Source organism: Oryzias latipes, chromosome 5, assembly GCF_053564925.1.
Source record: "Oryzias latipes strain Hd-rR chromosome 5, Olatipes_Hd-rR_3.1".
Lineage (NCBI taxonomy): Eukaryota > Metazoa > Chordata > Actinopteri > Beloniformes > Adrianichthyidae > Oryzias > Oryzias latipes.
In genome coordinates, this window is record NC_136241.1 from 30,182,175 (window position 1) to 30,203,025 (window position 20,851).

A 20,851-nucleotide genomic window follows, 5' to 3' on the forward strand; every position below is an offset into this window, starting at 1 on the left:
GTCACTATAAATGCTATAAAAACAAGGCAAAGAGCAAAGTTCAGCTCCAAATTTTTTCCCAATAAAAGTTTTGTCTGAAATTCCCGCTTCCTTTCAAAATGTCAGCAGAAACTTGTCAGAAACGCAATTTCTGAAAGTCAAACACTGGCTTAAAAGGACAGGTCGCACTCCCGAATCCTCACATCTATACATTTCTTTACGTAAAAACATTTAATCGGACTCACGGCTGGCAAAGCTTGACAAGGTCTTGATCTGTGGTTCCTGGATGGAGGCCGCGAATGTACAGGTTAGTTTTACTCAGCTGTTCTCCTCCTCCGCCACTGCTGTTGCTGCTGCTGTTGGTGTTGGGACTGGGGGGCGCCATCTGATGACCGGAGGACACATAGGCCTGCTGCGTTAAGAGAAAACAGAAACACATGACTTTAATGAGAAGGGACGTCAAAAATAAATAAAAAACCAAAATGCCAACCAAATTTCACTGGAGCATTCAAAACAAGAACAATATTAAATGAGATTTTTTTTTTCATATTTGGAGAGATAGAAAGTAATCCCTTATCAAACAGTTGACTATGAGTGAGCTGTGAAAATGGATATCACACAGCCGTCATGTCAGCACTCACTAATACTGCTTTTAAAGGGAATGTGGGGCATCATGGCTGATCCATCTGCAAAGAGCCTCCGATACTTTCTTAACATTAACCTCTGGTTTACGACAAAATTACTAAAGGAAAATTTTTCTTCTTATTTGATGTTTTGGAGTTTTCCTCAACTTTTCAACTCATAGTCCTACTCTAAAAGGTCATTTGAGCTTTAAGAATCACTGTTAAAGGTCAGAAGTTGCACAAAAATCTATCATTAAGTGCAGCTGAAACTCAACAGTTATTTTTACCCTCAGTTGTCTCTGAAACCACCAGTGCGTTTCCAGTGGTGTAAAAATGACACCAACCCACCCATTAATATAGTTTTGCATCGAAATTAACACGAAGATTTTGAAAATATGTTTTTTGGTTTGACATTTTTTGTTTAAAACAAACACAATAGGAGTTACGACGCATACGTGTGAATACATTTTCAGAACATCGTAGTTTAGTGGAGCTTCATTTTTTATTTTTAGACATTTTTCCCATAGTTTTGACCTTGTCTTTGCTTTGTTTTGAGATTTATATAAGATAGATTATAAGCGCAAATAGTAAAGGCCTCGGACCAGTAAGAGTTAAAAAAAAAGGCAAAAGAATCACCAGTACAGTTTGCTGTACATTATAATATACGCTGCAACACCAGAATTCTCATTTTATTATCTCCACTTATCTGTTTCACTTCGACATAATTTGTTTAGTTTCATTTGATGTAAGGTTAAAGTGAAAACGAATACTAGTTCTGGTTAATGACTCACCACCGAGCAAAACCACCAGAGGATGTTTTCCAAAGACCTACTTATCTTATCTCATCTCATTATGTGGCCGTCCTTGGAGATCAAACATTCTGGGACTGCGCAGTTGCCTTTTATTTTTTAGGGCATAAATAAGTCTAGCTTCTCTACAGCTCTACATGTTAAAGTTAAAGAGTATTTTTCCAAAAAGTGCGGCAAATGTCCAAACACAACAAACAAAGTAAAGACAGAAGGAATTGGAAACGATGAGGCTTACTGGGAGAAAATTGCTGTAATCTCATCATTTCAAGTTAACCTGATGCAGCGCACAAAGGACTTAAAACAAAAATGCTTTCTGGGAAAATTCCCATACCAAAAAGAGAACAGCTACAGGAGAGAACTATTTTAACACAAAATTCTTGTGCTTTTGAAACTGCCTACAATACTTTGTGCTGTCTTTGTGCTTGAGCTCTACTCTCAGCTGCACAGCAACAGTTTCTGCAAAATCTGTCTCACTGATTTGATAAGTAACGCTCAATGTTCACAGAGGAATGATGGAGCCATATCCATTAAACATCTATCAACAACTTTTCAATCCTCAAAAGAGCATGCACATTGCCATAAACACAAAACGGGTCGGGGTGCCGCCTGCACCCCGACCCGTTCCGGATCCCAGGGGGGTGCCGCCTGCGCCCCAACCCGTTCCGGCTCCCAGGGGGGTGCCGCCTGCGCCCCGACCCGTTCCGGCTCCCAGGGGGGTGCCGCCTGCGCCCCGACCCGTTCCGGCTCCCAGGGGGGTGCCGCCTGCGCCCCGACCGGTTCCTGCTCCCAGGGGGGTGCCGCCTGCGCCCCGACCGGTTCCTGCTCCCAGGGGGGTGCCGCCTGCGCCCCGACCCGTCCCGGCTCCCAGGGGGGTGCCGCCTGCGCCCCGACGGGTCCCCGGTTCCACTGCCACGCCTGACCCGCCCGAGCTCGGCTCCACGCCTGACCCGCCAGAGCCTGACTGCTGGCCCGACCCGCCAGAGCCTGACTGCTGGCCCGACCCGCCAGAGCCTGACTGCTGGCCCGACCCGCCAGAGCCTGACTGCTGGCCCGACCCGCCAGAGCCTGACTGCTGGCCCGACCCGCCAGAGCCTGACTGCTGGCCCGACCCGCCAGAGCCTGACTACTGGCCCGACCCGCCAGACTCCATGCCTGACTCCATGCCTGACTCCATGCCTGACTCCATGCCTGACTCCACGCCTGACGACTCCACGCCTGACGACTCCACGCCTGACGACTCCACGCCTGACGACTCCACGCCTGACGACTCCACGCCTGACGACTCCACGCCTGACGCCATCATGCCTGACGACGCCTCCAAGCCTGACGACCCCTCCACGCATCTCATGCCGGACCTGCCACGCCGGACCGCTCGGCCCCCCGGCCGTCCTCCGGACCTGCCTCGCCGGACCGCTCGGCCCCCCGGCCGTCCTCCGGACCTGCCTCGCCGGACCGCTCGGCCCCCCGGCCGTCCTCCGGACCTGCCTCGCCGGACGGCGCGGACCCCCGGCCGTCCTCCGGACCTGCCTCGCCGGACGGCGCGGACCCCCGGCCGTCCTCTGGACTCTTGTGCCCGTCGAGGTTTATCCTCCGGGGCCCCCCCCTCATGTGACTTTTGGAACCTCGGAGCGGTTCCTTGAGGGGGGGGTACTGTCATGATTTGAACTTGTCTTGTTTTTGGTCCTTGTTCTGTCTTGTTTCTGTTTCCTGTTTTATTTTGAAAGTCTCCTGTCTTGTCTGTTTTCTTGAGTTTTACTTCCTTTGGTCCCCATCAGCCCTGATCGTGTCCACCTGTGTCTTGTCTGCCCTGTCTGTATTTAAGTCTTGTCTCTGCCTTCCTCCTGTGTTGGTCCATTAGTTATTCCTGTCCTGGTTGTCCTTGTCATGCCATGTTCCTCGTTTCTTGTTCCACGCCACAGTGAGTTTTGTTTAGTTTTGTCATCCTGCTCTGCAGCGCCTTTTGTTTGTTCATTAAACCCTCTAGACTCTGATCCTCATGCCTCCACCTCTGCGTCTGGGTCCAACCGGCTCTCGAGCCACCCTGCACCATGACAATCTGTATACAATTTAGGGTTTTTCTTTCTCAAAACGACCTTTTGTGTTTTTCATCTGCTCCTCACAACAATTTTAATAAAGAAATACTCAGAAATGCAACTTTAAGTTTAATTTTCTCATTATATGTCCTCCATCATCAAAAGAAATGCCACAAGAATATGTGAAAAACACCATTTTCATCAGATTGGGTTTTTAATAAACCATGAGTACGTTTAACATCAAAGGAAATAGCATTATTCTCCCTGCAGGAGTTTCTTTAGGTTTTCACACTATAATTCAAGATGAAGGGGGAGGCTAATTTGTGAGTGGATGGCGGTCATAGCGCACGCAGACTCTGCAATCTCATTCATCAACTGTTTGTCAGGAGTGCCAATTTCCCATCATTCTCCAGACACATGTCAAAAGTGTTTCACTGCGTTACTCCTTGAATCCCTGGTCTGCAGCCACACAGATTCATTCCTGCAATTTCTAAAAATCTTAGAACTAACATGCAAAACAATTACACTGATTTTCAATTATAATAAGTCATTTCATAGTTCTAGCTAAAATCCCAACTGTAACTGAAAAAAAAAACATTCCTGTTTAACCGTTTAACACCAGAGCTTTAGCTCCAGTGTTCTTCTATGAATTACTGTAACTCTTCGAACGTTTACGCAATTACCGGAATCCCAAAGGGTTCAGAAGCACAGAAAAGCAGCCTTGTGCTGATATGCAACACTTTACAGTTGTAAAGCGTTTATGCAATCAGCATAAACCAGCTGATTCAGATGCAGAGAAAAGCGGCGTTAAACCGTTATGCAACACTTTACTAACACTGCTAAAAACATTAGTAAACACTAACTATGCAAATCTTTACTTTCAAATAAATAAATAAATACATAAACTAATTAATTAAAAAAAAAAAAAAAAAATTACATAAGTTAAAAAAAAAAAACAACATAAATCAAGCTGTGCAATATGCCTATCGCAAAAAAAATACGAAAATTGCAATCGTAACCTTGTGCTTAAACAAACTCATGGCAGATAGAAGTATTTTACAAATCCAATAAATTCCTTTATTTCCTTTATGAATTTGAACAATCGGATGGACGCCTTCCCGTTGTTGACCAATCAGATGGAGCCCTTTTATGTTAGATGCTCGCCTCCTATGTAGACGAGGGTCATTTGGAGTAAAATTTGACTTATGTTGACTCTTATTTAAATTAAATTGTTGCATTAAATAGAAATTATTTTTCTGGTTGTGTCGCTATTTGTTCATGTATTGCAACTTATCTCGTCATCCCAATATTGATCACTAAATATCGCAAATCGCGAGTTTCCCTCATATCGTGCAGCTCTAATAAAAAACAAAAAATACACTAACTACTAACTTTACTTTCATAAACTTGAATGACGTAAAGCTGCTTTTCTCTGCATAAGAATCTGTTGGATTTACGTCACTTGCATAAACGGTCAAAGAGTCCTGGTACTGTTATTTGCTGTCGCTGGCGACAACTCAGATGTTAAAGGGTTTAAGTTGCTGACTATTTTCTGAAACATGTATGTTGCATTTTTAACTTTGTGGTGTTGTGTTTTACAGTCTGTTAGTATACCTACATTGTAAAATAATAAAAATAGAAGCTGTAACCTTAAAGTCAACTCAGTCTTTTGTGTGCTGCTAAAGTTGGTAGGACGTTTATTTTTAAACATCAAGCTTGACGACATTTTAAAGCTTCTAACAGAGTCGCTTGTCATACGTTTGAGATTTTATGCTGATGCTTCACTTCTCTTCTTCCGGATGACTTCAAATATCAGTCACTGGAATATTTTTAGGATAACGCTCCTGATAAAAATCAAGAACATCTATAAATAACACCATTTCCTGAACATCACGTTCCATTGAGGCTCTGAGACCGTCAGAACAAGCTTTAAAAACTTCAGATTGTTGTTTTAAAATGCTACGATTTGACACATATACATTTGTAACATTCTGACAAATAGGTAAACTCTGGAAGGATTTATGTGTGTAAGAATTTATCAGCTGATATTGAGAGATGAAGTCCAAGCAAACAGCATGACTCCACTTGATAAAGTTACTGGTATCACTAGCAGATGACTACCTCAACCCTCCTTTTAACTCTTTCATCTGCTTTTTTTATCACCCCTCCCTGAAGGACCTCTCTGGTTGACCCCAGTCTGACCCTTGGATTCCACTGATTTCCTGGATGTTGGGAGGTCTGCCTGCCTTCTCTGCCCCACACCCAACTGGGGCTGCAGTCCTTTCCTCGGGCGGGAAAGAGACGAGGCTGTGCGACCAGCTGACCGGCTCACAATACACACTGGTGTGCATTTTTCTGATTTACGGTCTGCCTGAATGAAGACACAGCTCTTGGCTTGAGTAGAATGAAGTTCCTGCTGTGTACTCCTACAATCACGCAAACATTACAGAAGTTTCACTTTTGTACGACCAAAATGCTGAGCAAAAAAAAAAAAAAAAAAAAAATCCACAACAAAACCGAATTTTGTATCTGGAATACCAACAATTAACCATTCTGTCTCCCATTAACAGTCGAAACCTACCGTCGCAATGACGTCACGTAAAAATGCAAGATAAAGAGCTGTAACAGGATCTGTCAGTGTCAGCTGAAGGTTAGGCAAGGACTGTACTCTACTGTCTAGTAAAGTTAAGAAGTATTCTGTCGGCAGCAGGCAGGAAATCCTGTGTGTCTACTCCTGATCTTATCTCACAGACATGAGATTGAGAGGCTCCGCATTCCAGCCAGGTGACAGGGACACTGCATTCACGTCCCGACTCGTACCGCAGTCCTCCCTCCTTTCTGTCTCTTAACCTTGCCTCTCTTTTGTGTCTTCACGAATACACAGCAGGGTTGTTCTGCCCTTTGTTTAAGCACCAGAACACACCTATGGCGGCAGGCGCAAATTCACGTGAACTGTGCACGCCCCAGTAATGGCAGGCAGTCTATGTGAGGTTATGTAAACCCTTTGTCCGTGGAGCGAGTTCACATGCAACAATCGGCTCTCACTACCCATGGAAGCAGAAGATGAACTAACGCAGGGTTGGGGCAACTCTTCAATGCTGAGACCATCCAACTGGAGGTTGTTCCGACCATCAAAGGCTCGATAGTTACTCCAGTAATCTCTGTCTGTAGCCTCACAAATGCGTCCTTCAGGATGGTAATAGTTTTTGTCATAAAAACAGGGACTCAACTGAAATGTCTCACTGGAAGAAATGTAATAGCTTTTCACTTCACATGTAAACACCTCTAATCAACAAAAAAATGAAATTAACTAAGAGGAACTGTTTCTAGCCACATATGTAGAAACACTGATGAGAGAAAAACTATATTTTTAAAAAGAAAACGTATAAAGTGTCTTGAAGTGGAGTCATGGCATCTGGACTTAAAATCTTCTTTCTTGAAACGCTTCACCACTTGAATGAGTGGTGAAAAGAAAATTCCTATTCCATCATCTCTTGACAAATTGTAAAAGCGTTCTCAGTGGTCGTTTAATTATGATTTTGCTGTTTTTAGCCGAAATCAAAAAACCTGGATCATTTCCTAGGACACAATGTCTGCATAGCAGCAGAAGTTCATTCGAAATTTGCTTCTGAGTTGCGGACGGGATTATTGAAACGGAGCAACCCCACTTTCTACTGCCCATTGCTGAGAGCTCTCTGTTTACATGCTCTCCCGCTAGCTTAGAGTCCCTTACACCCCAATCTAATATTACCGGTGCAAAGAAAATGGAGAGAAATATTGGAGCTATCCAGCCGTACAGTTTTGAGCCAGATCCCAACTCGGAGGAGAAAAACAAAGACATAAATGGATCTAGTCATGTAGAAGTGGATGCTTTAGAATAGAGCGGAGCAGGGAGCTTGTCGCCCGTCAAGCGTAATCTGTATGTAACAAAAAGTCTTTTTTAAGCAACATTTTTTCATTTGCTTCTAAACTAAATAAAGAAAAATTCTCAGAAACCAACTTTTAGCTTATTATTTTTTATATGTACTCCATCATTAGAAAAATGCCAAAAGAACATGTTAAAAACACCAAAAACACAATTTTCATCAGAGTTGGTCTTTAATTCCAGGTGCCATGACTCAACTTCATGATAACCTATATTGCTACACATTTTGGAGAGCAAAACCCCAAGAATGGTGCAGTAATTTAAGAAGACAGATGGTAAACTTAAAAAGTTGTAGCATAAAGTTTGTTTAAAAAGTGGATGGTATTGGTTGAATCTCACAAAGGGGAAATACGAAACATTGACCCTCATATGATCCCACTGAAGTGCTGCAACCCTGTGGAGCTCCTGACGGCTCTTATGGGGACTTTCAGATGATTTTTTTAACGTTTTTTTTCTCAGATAGTCCGCTTTGCTTGGTAAATAAAAAAAAAGACAAAGAGGTAATCACTTGTCTGCTTTAAAATCGGGGTCTCGGTTCACTTGCAAGTGGACTGTGGTGCAGTTCAGTAACAGGGCAAATGCAGATGGACGATCCAGTAACCAAAACTGCAAAGACCCAAAGAGATACATGATGTGGAAAGGCACATTGGACGAATGGGATCCTTGAAACAGAAAGCAGAGCAAATTCAAAAGTAAAATATATAAAAAAGAAGAGTTTTTTGGTTTAATCAATATTATTCAAGAAACGTAACTACTTTTTATTTTAGAGTAAACTGCAATAGTGTGACTAGAACAAATAAACCAGTTTAACAAAGGAATGAGCAGCCTAAGGCAAATACTTGCATGTTAGTATGAACAGATGCAGATGTCAATTCAGCATCATTATACTTTAACATATCTTTAATTGGTTCTTTTATTTCTCATTTTACTCCATAGCATGTGGTATTTTTTTAGGAATGTTGCACCTTTTTCTGCTAACATATTTATGGATCTTTTTTTACATGATGAAAGCTGGTTTTTATTCACTAGGGGGGGGGGGGAGTGAGGGTGTGAACAGAGCAACACTTCTGGCACCCATTAACTTTAAAAATATTTCCATCTGAACTGTCTTATTTGGACATAAATGCACACGCATGCACATCTCTCCCTGCAAATCAGATGACACAAGTCCAGCTTTAAAAGCAGAAAAACATGAGCCCAAAGCTCAGCGAGAGATCGAACAAAATGTGAGACACAATGAGTGTCCGGCGTCAGGTTTCTAACAGCTGTGCATTCTCCAAGGATTGGGTCTCCATTTCCACCTTTTTACTTTGGCTGGCTTCAGAAAGACGTACTTCAAGGGAAACCAAGCCAAAACATCTGACAGTGAATTAGGAGACAGATAAACGTATACCTGGCAAACAGCCGGAGGGACAAAGGTAACTGTAATCCAGAGCTTTGCAAGAATACAGACTATGCTACACAACAGCTGGGATGTTTCACTGCTGCTAAAGAATAGAGCAGAATACAATAGACGCTTCACTACAAACAAGTAAAACCATATTGTCTACGACTTTCACAAACCCATCACCTGTGTGGTTGTTCTAAGAACGTATTTGTCACATGTCCATGTCTATAATGTAAATAATCAGCCAGAACTTTAGCCAAAACATGCATGACAATCTGAAACTTTTAATCTCTCAGAAGAAACAATAACTACACGAAAACAAAATAGCTTTTATGGTTTGAAAATAGCTTTCATATGGCTGAACCATATCATATGACAGAGGATAGATGTGTTGCCCCTCGCATTTTTTTCGCTTGTTTGATCTGCTGCCCTCTGAACGGAGCTTCAGATCAATAGAGGAATGCACCACCAGACTCACAAACAGCTTTTCCCCTCTGTAAAGAACAGCCAACTCTCAGAGTCCTACTACAACTCAAGACACACATTCATGCCTAACATTTATATATAATCTTTGCATTTTCTCTAAATATGTTCCATCTATTTTTGTTTATCTAAACCTTTTTTTTTGGCACATTTAAATCTCTCTTTGCAAAAATACCTTTATTTTGTTGCATAATGTAAAATGTAAGACGCCAATACAGCTTTTGTCAAATAGATTTAAAAAACACAGATTTAAAACTCCTGGCATAGATGCTCTGAAGATCCTTCCCTTTCAGTGTCCTGTGTTTATTACAGTATGACTTAAAGTCCCTCTTCAATAATCTTTGATCTACTTTTAAAACCATTCCCGGTGGTCTTTTAATTATGACTATGCTGTTTTTAACCAAAATCAAAAAGGCTGTGTCTCGAAAACTATTTTCGAGCGGCAGGAGTTCATTAGAAATTCACGTCTGAGTTGTGAGTGGGACTGTTGCCACAGAGCAAGCCCGCCCCCTTTCCTGTCACCCATGACTGAGGGCTATCTGTTTACACTCTCGCGTCAGCTTACAGCCAAACAGCAAAAAAAGGTGAACAATGTTGGACCTATCCAGCTGTAGTTTTTGCGTCTGCTCCTGATTCACAGAGATTTGAATAAAGAAATCCTCAAAAAGCATTTTGAGCTTATTGTCCTTTACATATGTCTTCTATCACCAGAAAAATGCCACAAGAAAATGTTAAAAACATAAAAAACACTTCTTTTATCGGAGTGGATCTCAGAAACAACAGTCACGATTTTGTGCTACTGGCATCAACTTCTTACCATGACTGATGCTGGTAGATGGGATTTCAGAGAAATCTTAAAACAGGATTTCTGAGGCTTTCTTTCGGACACTGGAGCTGTTTTTGTTCCTGCTGGTTCAGCACAGTAATGCCTTTCAAATACTGTGGATGTAGAAATAATTGGTCTTTCCAAAAAAACTTACATCGACTCGTTTTCAGTGTCAATGCTCCTTTTTTCCCTATTCGTGACTTAAATCCTTGTGTTTGCTTAATATTTTGATAATAAGTGTAATGAGCAGTGAATTACGAATTTACAAAATTACAGTTGTGTTACTGTACTGTAGTTAATAAAAGATATGTTTTTGTTAATCTAGTTTTTTATAGTAAATTTAAAATACAGATGTCATAATTGCATATTTATATAGGGTGCTTGCAGGTTTTGAAATATTCGAAGTGTCCATTATGGTTTGAAACTGTATTTCAAATGAGTGCAGGAACACTAATCCTCTTAAAAATCATATAATACATCAACCACACTGGGTATTTTTGTGGGCTGACAGTAATAGTTGAGACTTTTATTCCTCCAGTTTTGGAATTGGCTTTTTTTTGTAAATTAAGGGCATTTATAACAACTGATGAGTCGAAAACTGATGCTATTTGATCCTAAATGAACTTTTAGTTTTTCATTCTTCTTTTGGGGTAAAACCAAAATCTGTTCAAAGTTGCCGCTCTAAGACCTGAGTGCTGTATGGTAACAACTTTTCTCTCACATGAAGGCAGTAATGTGCTGACAAAGAAGAAGAAAAAATCTGTGAAAAAAGACAGCAGACACTGGGACACAGGAAGGATGGCGTAGTTATAATAAGTTATCTTCACAAAAACTAACATCTGTGGCAAATTTTTAAGTTAGCTCTGTAAATTCATGCAAAGGAATCCATGGCATCAAATATTAGCTCTAAGTCTAAAAAAACTGAACAAAAACTACAAAAACCGGAGTGCACAAACCCCTGACTGAAATCCACCGTACCTTAAGTGGCAGCAAGCCGCCTCAAGTTATTTTTCCATCCAGGAAGCTTCACACGGAAACCAACCAAATTTAATTTGAGAACATTAATTCTATTTATTTGAAGGAGGAAATGAGATGCTGAGACAGGGGAGGAGTAGCTGGCTTTAAGCAAAACAGAAACCTAACGCCTTTTCAGTCTGTGCAGCAGCCTTGCAATCATAAGGAGCACTTTTCTCGAAATGCGCGACGGATTTTGGTTTGGCGTTCAGACTTTTACTTTGAGAGCAGCTCAGACAGAATTCAAGACAAAAGGGATGAGAGGGGTGTTGAGGTGGGAGCATGAAATGTTCAACTCTGTGAACTGCAGCTGCTTTAAATGAGGAATCATGGGAAGACCTAAGGAAACCGGAGGAACTTTTCCCAACATGTTAATCTCCTTTTATGGCAGTTATTCAGTGCATTTTTTATCGATACTGTCCCTTTAAGAGAAGACTTAACATCATAAAACGAACCATAGAGTTTTTGATAGATACAAAAAAGTATTCAATAATTGAATTATGGGCCAAATGTATTACTGTTTATGAAACAGAAAAAAAGGACTGAATCAATTCAATTTCAATTCACAAACTCATAATTGGGTAAGTTTCAATTAAATATTGATTTATTTTTCCAATTTTAAAACAAACGTTTGTTTAAAAAAACAAAACAATTCTCATATAGACTATAAATTGAACAAAAGCAGAACCTTTGTGAATAAAATAATGATTTATTTAATTAAAAACTAACAAAAAAACCAGTTATTTTACCAAAAAGACATGGAAAATAACTTTACAGAAAATCTGATTCATGGAACCGCTATTCATTGTGAGTAAATATTAATTCAGTTTTCATTGATCAATTTTTAAGCCCAACCTTAAAACTGTAGAATTATGTTTCCATGGATGAGAATTTTAAAAACTTTATTTAACTAAACTATACAAAAAATTAAGCAAATACTCTAATGAAAGACTGGAATTATTTATACAAACAACACAGGTCATTTGGTAATGCATTATAACTTGGTAGTAAAATAAAGAAATATACAACATAAGTGGAAGTTGTGTGAACTTTGTGTTGTGTTACACACCAACAGCTGCAGGAACCATGGACTGGTACCAGCTCTTATTACAGTGTTTGCTTGTAGGACTGCATTCCAGTTGACTGGCATTCACATAAAAGAAGCGCTAAGGGTTGTCATTTTGAGCATTTTTATTCTTTTTCTAGATGTATACATTGTATAGTAAGAATGTATACTTTGAGTATTTTTTTGTAAAAGCACCATGAAACGTTGTTTCATGGGTTCTGACTATTTCTTCAACCATTCTGAGTTAAAGGATTTTTATGTTAATGACATTAACCGATTTGGATCCAAAAAAAATCAAAAGCAAATGACATAATAATGTTACAATTTTTAAGGGAAAAATTGTTGTTTGGGATCATTTAAGGTATGTGCATTAAGGCATGTGCACCTCTGGAGGTATTTGGTGTCTATTCCTCATGATTCATTTGATTTCTTTGAAAATATTTTTCAAAATCGTTATTTGAATAGTCGACAGTGCTAATTAACATATATTTCCTCTATTTAAGGTAATACAAAGGCTTTTCTTTTGATATATATTCATTATTTTGTCCACATTTTTACCCTATTTATTCCTCCAACAAAATGTTTATACTTTTCATTTATTTCATTGTTTAATTGTTTAATATCTATCAACAGTGTTTTTATTATTGTTTTAATACATAATTATTGCTTAAATGTGGCTCTTTTTTGAAGTTTTACACTTGATTTTTGAAGCGTTTTGAATTTTCTGTGCATGAAAACATGAAAAAGGGTTTAGAAACACTGATTTAGAGGTTTTATCCCAGCATAGTAGTAAACAGACTGCATTCACAGCCTTTTAAAGAGCTGTTGCACATTTTTATTAGACCTTTGTGATCCAAAAATGTTGTGCTTTGGGGTTTTTTAGGGTCTCCTTGCATCTCAGTCAAATACAAGAGCGGAGCTACATCAAAATGCACAATTGAACAAAATCTTAAAAGTGTTTCTCAAAATGTACAGAAATGTAGTTGGACTGAAAACTTTTCCCCAGTTGTGTTCCTTAAACAAACATATGAGGATGAGCCATGCAGATTCTTCACAGTTCAGGCTTTTACAGTGACAACAGACAGACACAGACTGTGGATGCAAAATAACAATAAGGCATGTATAATTCAATTATGATCCAAAGCCTGTAGACACTTGATATGCATGACCAAATGGAAACACAAATCTCAAGGACAGGCTAAAAATACAGAGAATCTATATGATTAAAGTCCCACTCCAACTATATTTTTTTCTATTGTAAAATTGTCCACAGTGGTCTTTTAACTGTGATTATGCCATTTTTAGCCAAAATCAAAAAGCATGTGTCATTTTTTTTAAGACATATTTTCTGCAGCACAGCAGAAGTTCATTAGAAATTCGCCTCTGGGTTGTGGGCGGGACTGTTGGCGCAGAAGTTAGCCTCAGCTCATTTCCCATCAGCCCTTTGTTTACACTCTCTCACGCCAGCTTATAGCACCTCACAGGCCCAAGCTAACATTGACATAGCAAAATAAGGGTGAGCAATATATAAGCTATCAAGCCGTACAGCTTTGAACCAGATGACAGCTCAGACCAGGAAAATTAAGATGTTAATGGATCTATGTGTCTGCTAGTAGATGCATCCTATTTGGAGCAGAGAAGGGGACACTTTGACCCACTCATGGCAGTTGCTGCATCTTTTCAAACCGTGGGTTTTTGTCTGCTCCTGATCCAGCACAGGTTGATCACCAAAATACTAAGAAAAGCAGTTTTAATCTTCATTTCCTATAAACATGTCCTCCACCATTAGAAAATGCAACAAAAACATGTTAAAAAAAACACCAAAATCATGATTTTCATTGGACAGAGTCTTTAAAAATCCACTCTGATTATCGGTAATGTATTGGAAAAGCGTTCACAGTTGTCTATTATTTGTGATCCTTTTTTAACTAAAGTCCTAAATCCTGTGTCATTTTCTAGGACATAGTTTCTGCAAAACGGCATTGGAAGTTCACCTCTAAGTCATGGGCGGGACTGGAGTTAGTCCTTCTCTATTTCCTGTCATCCATCGCTTACATGCTCTCCCACTAGCTTACAACAGTGCAACAAAAATGGCGAGCAATTCAGCCGTAGGGTTTTGAGCCAGACACTAGCTCAGACGAAGAAAGAGAAGATGTACATGAATCTGGTTGTCTACAAGTGGATGATTCGGAATGGAGCGAAGCAGGAAGCTTGTCATCATGGAGTGATTTTTGTGCCATTATTCCTTGCGCAACAATCACTGTTATGAGCGTAAAACCTAAAAAAAACTGTATACTTAAAAACTTATTTTGGACTTGAAATTTCAAATCAATTTTCACTCAAAAGAAATTCTCTCTCTCTCTCTTCTGTTCTCGAAACAGAGCAGGACACCTTAGAAATGCGCCACAAAAGCCAACCAATCACACACATGGACATGAAAGTTAATGCTGATTGGTCAGAAATTCTTCAATCCCGCACAAAGCTGATCCAGCGTACAAGTTTAAGTAAAGTGGCCCACCCAGCAAATTTTCTCTGTCACAAATACAATCTTTTTCAAACTGTATTTTTTTCATCTGATCCTGACTCACAGCCATTTGATTTGAATTAAATAAATACTCAGAAATGCAGTTTTAAGCATACTTTTTTAAAACAATGTCCTCCATCGTCAGAATAATGCCCAAAAAATATGTTAAAAGCACTGAAAACGCAATTTCAATCAGAGGGGGGAATAGCAGCGATGTTAAATTATTTTTAATGAACTTAGTTTAGTGAACACATGTGCTGCGCGCAGACAGGCTGCTCTTTTGCTTCAAGGATGTATAGAATGTCTGCCAAAAGGCTTTTCTTGACGCGCATTCATAATTCTGGGAAGGGAGTCATCGTGGTCTGGTGGGATTTTTGGAGGGGTGGGGCGTGTTCCGCTTTCAGCTGGGAAACTGAATGAAAAAAGAAAAAAACTTTGCGAAGTTACGAGTCAGAGGAGACAATGAAGAGCAGATTTAACAGTAAATACGCGCGTCGGTCTGTGCGTCCGTCCGACGGAGGGGGCGGAAATCATTTGGTAACATGTTCCTCCATCCTGCCTCTCCCTACCCCCACTTCCACAAACACCCGGCCGCTTTCCCCAACACTTCCACAGAAAAAAAAAAAAAAAGTTCCTCTCCGGCATTGACTTTTCCAAATGAGTGAGCAAAGCCGCAGCGACATCCTAAATGTGGCAGCCCCCCTCGCGCGCGCGCTGACGGCTACTACCAAATAAAACAGCGGACGTCCGAGCGTGGCGGGGCCGGGAGGTGGAGGATCCCCCCTCACACACACACACACACACACACACACACACACACACACCTACCCGTATTTCTTACCCCGTGAGGTCCCATGACTAGGACCCTCCTGGTGGGATCCACCTTTTCTACAAGGTTTTCTGAGATGGTTTTAACTGCTAAAATAATGTAATTTTTTTTCAAGGAGTGTTATCATTTCAAATACTGAAAACACTAACATGAAAAATAAACCTGAATTTTGGTTTCCCATGGGGACCACCCATACAACAGTAGTTACTCTAACTTTGGTTAACAGCTCTGTAACTAAGGCAATTGGGATTGTAGTACTCATTTCACACTTCCTGACTAATAAAGTCTTTTACCAAACATGCAAGGCATCATTCACTGTCAAAATATGTTTGTTATGAAGGAAACTGCGAACAGCAAATAAGAGACAAGGGCAATTTATTTATAGTTACCAATCTATAAAACTATACTGCTGTTGGACAGAACAAGGTTCCCTTTGACCCGTTAAACGTTCTATCACACACTTACTGCAGGGCTCTTGAACTCCAGGTTTGGAGGGTTGACATCCTGCTTGTTTTCCAAATTTTCTTCTTCTACTTCCTGTTGATCTACTGGGCCAGGTGAGCTCAGTCAATCAGAAGCAGGAGTTGGTGGAAAACAAAAATTAGGGCTCCCCCTCGTTTTCCCTTTCCTACTTTTAACTGACTGGAATCACCGGGGCAGCGGATCGGAAGGGGGTAGAGCAAAAAGATCTGGAAAACTAAAACGACATCAGCCCTAAAGGCCTGGAGTTCCACAACGTAAACACAGATTTAACCAGAAAACAAAGACCTGTTGAACTCAAATTAAGTGCTTTATAAAAACAAAGTGACATTTGACCTGTCAAAAAATTACAAAATGAAATCAAGTGCTTCAGGAAAAAAAAGTCACCTTTGACCTATACAATTGTTTTAAATACAAATAAAATGCTTCAGAAATTAAAGGTCACCTTTGACCTATACATATGTTTTAAATACAAATTAAGTGCTTCAGAAATTAAAAGGTCACCTTTGACCGATACACGTGCTTCAAATGAAAATTAAGTGCTTCCGGAAAAAAAAGGTCACTAAGATAAATAAGTGCATGTGTCTGAAGCTTAAATTTGGAACTTAGATTTACAAGCACTGGTTTAAATTAAAGAAAACAAAATAAAGTTGAATCACATAATCTTTCTAACTAACAAAAACTAACGTCTTTTTGAACTTTACCGCCTCAGTGCTGTGATTTTGTTCCTAACAAAAAACTTGACTGCCTGCCATGTTCGTCCTTCCAGCTCCCTCGGCGAAGCTTCTATGCAGGAAAGACATGTTTTCCTGGAACCCTCCCACCTTCAATGCAGGTTCCTAAAATTTTTTCCAATGCTCGGCACTCTGCTGAAGACCAGGTCCTTTTTTTTAAGCTCCTTAGAAAAAGAAAGGAAAGAATGTTATAAGTCACCAACGTACAAAACGTGATTAGACCAGATTCAAGGTAATGAGCATTTCTTATTTACAAAAATTAAGGAGATGCTACGATATATATCAAAAGCTCAGCAAAACGTCTGACTACCTGTAACAGTGTTAACTAAATGTCAGATGTTCATTAGAAAAGAAAGCCCACAGAAATAGATTTTCTTATCTTGTGTTGAAAGTATCAGAGCCACGTTGCTGGTGTAGTTAGAAATGATTCTGTATTGTGAAAAGTTACCCGTCTCAGCAGTATCGATGCCTTAGTCTCTCTGCTGTGTAGAAACCATGGGCTCCATTTTTGAAAACATTTTAATTAAAAACCCAACAAGAACCACACAACCTCACATTTTCATTGAAAACTGACATAAGACAATTTCATGAAACTCAAGTCTTTCAATGTTGGCAGTGAGATGTTTCAAAGTCTGATTTAGACAGTTTTGATGACATGTACCTCTTGTGCACAATTATTAGTAACATTTTATCTTTGAACTACATATGCTATAAGCAAGAAATGTAATAATAAATAATACCCCCCTCCCTTAAAAATGGTTGTTAGAAAACATAGTTTGTGCCATTTTTAAGAAACTTTTAAAAGTGTAACATGTAGGAATCATACCTGTTTGTAGGGGTCGCTTCTTAGACTTTTAGACTTTTTCACTGCCGTGTCCGTTCTTCAGTCTTGAGTCCTGTTCATTGTACCAATATGGTTATATGGTTATTTTAAAATGACAATCATACACTTTTTGTCTTCCCTGAATTGAGAAAATGTCAATATTAAAGACCCATGCCCTAATGGCACATACACAACAGCCATGGAAGCACTGTGAAGCAGCTCTTCAAGTCCAGCTTCAACTACAGTCAGGACCACAAATATTTGGACAGAGACACATTCTTTCTAATTTAGTTTCTGTCAATTACCACAGTGAATTTTAAATAAAACAAGTCAGATGCCATTGAAGTGCAGACTTTCAGCTTTTATTCCATAGATTGAACAAAAAGATTGCATGAAAATGTGAAAAACGAAAGCATTTTTTAAACACAATCTCTTCCAGGTGAATGCATCCAAACTGATTGGGCGGCGTTTCATAATACAGATGCACAATGACCTAAAACATACAGCCAAAGCAACTCAGGAGTTTATTAAAGCAAAGAAGTGGAATATTCTTGAATGGCCAAGTCAGTCACCTGATCTTAACCCAATTGAGGAGCATTTCACTTGTTGAAGACTAAACTTCAGACAGAAAGGCCCAAAAACAAACAGCAACTGAAAGCAGCTGCAGTAAAGGCCTGGCAGAGCATTCAGAAGGAGAAAACCCAGCATCTGGTGATGTCCATGAGTTCAAGACTTCAGGCTGTCATTGACAACAAAGGCTTTTCCACCAAATATTAGTAACGACCATTTTGTTTTCAGTTATTTCATTTGTCCAATGACTAACGAGCCAATGAAATGATGGGGTGGTGTTTAAAAAAAAAACTTTAGTTTTTCACATTTTTCTGCAATCTTTTTGTTTAACCCATGGAATAAAAGCTGAAAGTCTGCACTTCAATGGCATCTGAGTTGTTTTATTGAAAATTCACTGTGGTAATGTACAGAAACTAAATTGGAAAAAAATGTGTCTCTGTCCAAATATTTATGGTCCTGACTGTACATTTTTTTTCTTTCATAATAGTAGGTTTAGCTTTCTGTCAGAATTGACAAAGCCTTTTGGATAAGAGGTGAAACGTTTTCTAACTTTAAAAACCAAGTCCAGATGACAGCCCCTAAACCTACTACTATGACAGGGGTGGGCAAACTACGGCCCGCGGGCTGGATACGGCCCGCCTCCATCTTTGGTCCGGCCCGCCGAACACACTTTTTTTTTTAATCTGGCCACACGATCAAGATGTGACATTTTATTCCACCTTCTGCAGTCTGTGTTCTACCTGAAAACCTCTAAAATCACTGTCAAATAGAACAGAAGACAGTCTTCTCTTTCCACGTCGCATTTCATCTTTCCCGGTTTAGCTCATTATATCTGAGCGATCATGCTGCCTTTTTTAAACAGTGCGCCCTGTTCTGTGTCCTGATTGGCTGGAGACCTTGTCAATCAATCTCCCCAGTCCGTGCCTCAACTCCTGTACAGAAACGCGCAGCTCTCAGATCTATAGAAATCTTTGATCGCGATCAGATCTTTGTTTTCATTTTAAGATCCTGGACCTAATTTCTATGAAGGTTTAAGAATTTAAACAAGAGAAAATGGTGAAAATGTTCATGTCTGTCTGAGAAAAGTGTATTAAGGCAGTGAGGAGTTTTACTACCATAAATTTAAAACGTCTGTAATCATTCTCCGTAGATTTCACCGATCACGGTTATTTTTACAACGAAACTCCTGCAATAAAGGAGGGAACTCTGTAGTGGTGAAAAGGTAACACAGATATATGTGTAGTTGCAGCAGAAGACAGATAAATTTGCTTTTTCTGTATTACTGGATGTAAACAGAAAGCGCAGCTGCCCAAACTGTGAGACGCAAGATGAGCTCAAAGTCTCTGAGGAATTATGACGAGAGAGGATCCATCATTTATTGTTTTTGTTTTTAAATGTCAGTATATTTTTCCTGAATTTTTGTCTTTGAAAATCATAGAGAGTGTTGTTTGGTCATTGTTTTATTTCATAAATAGTGTTATTTATTTTCTTAAAAGGATCATGAATGAATGAAACTTTATTCATACAACACTTTACAACTCCTTGAAGGTACCAAAGGGCTTCACAATAAAATAGAGATCTAAAATGGGAACAAAAGTTTTAAACTAAAAACTCTAGAATATTCTGTTTTAGAATATAATTTTCAATCCAAATGTTTTCATCTACATTCCATGTTAAATCATTTTCACTCCACGCATCTGCTCCTGGTCCGGCCCTTCTATCCAATTTTTATAACCCAATGCGACTTAAAATAATTGCCCACCCCTGTACTATGATGTGGAAATGGAATCAACCTGGATAAATGAGAGTCTTCATAGACATGCATTTTTTTTCTTTTGTCAAAATCGTTAAAAGTGATCTCCTAATAATGATTGTGCAGTTTTTAGCCAAGATCCAAAAGCTGTGTTGCTTTTGTAAGACATTCTTTAAGACCATAGGCAGTGGTTCATTAGAAATACAATACTGGGCTTCCTTCCCCTCCATGTCACAGATAGCCGTTTGTGCGAGCACGAGCTTATAGCCTCACGCTAATATTAGTGGGGCAAAAATAATGACAAGCAATATTGGATCAATCCTGCCAGACAGTTTTGAGCCAGATTTTAGCTATCAGGGCAAGATGGAGCTCCCTGTGTGCGACATCACACTACTCTGTTAGGTTTTGTTTTTGTCTTTAAAGCAAAATAGGTTTAGTTATTTTGGCTAAAATAGTTGATTTCACAATTAAAACTCAACTGGGAACGCTTGTATAAAAAGATTAAATTTAGAAGGGGGGGGGGGGGGGGTTGTAATACCAGATTCACTGTCTTCACTCCTTGACTCCATTTGATGTTTTGTTGAAGATGTTGAAGTCCCGAAGTCCCTGTAAAAACAGAATAGAACAAGTGTTAAAATGGAGTGCTCATTAACGTAATGAGCAGGGTAGATTGCAGGCCATCAGAAAAAATAAACAAAAGCTAAAAACACATTTAAAAAAACTCCGTCAGTAAATAATTATCCTCACAATCTGTCTGCTAGCCGAAAGCCTCTGCAGGCTACTGCTTTTTTAGTTTCTATGTAGCTTGAGGGGACGTCTGACAGATCTTGAACCATGGCATGTTTGGTAAAGTAGTCTTTAGTGAGCTGGAGAAAAGAAACAAGTTTTTCATTTTAAATTGTAATACACTACTTTGTAAATAATATTTTATAAAAGTTAAGAGTTCAGTCTAAAGCAGGGGTGGGCAAACTGCGGCCCGCTGGCTGGATCCGG

At 39.6% G+C, this 20,851-nt stretch overlaps 1 protein-coding gene across 8 annotated transcripts in view; it reads right to left on the reverse strand.

Moving 5' to 3' along the window:
* LOC101164552 (RNA-binding motif, single-stranded-interacting protein 2) overlaps positions 1–20,851 on the reverse strand; it is a 52,280-nt gene that overhangs the window by 20,349 nt on the left and 11,080 nt on the right. For 4 of the 8 annotated variants that reach the window (XM_023955208.2, XM_078947663.1, XM_078947665.1 and 1 more), the window contains exon 2: positions 225–391. In XM_023955208.2, the coding sequence (XP_023810976.1) occupies positions 225–391 (167 nt within the window). Of the gene's footprint in view, positions 1–224; positions 392–6,025; positions 6,046–20,396; positions 20,465–20,605; positions 20,725–20,851 lie in introns of those variants that run through there. The other 4 variants (XM_078947662.1, XM_078947660.1, XM_078947666.1 and 1 more) reach the window with 4 other exon arrangements.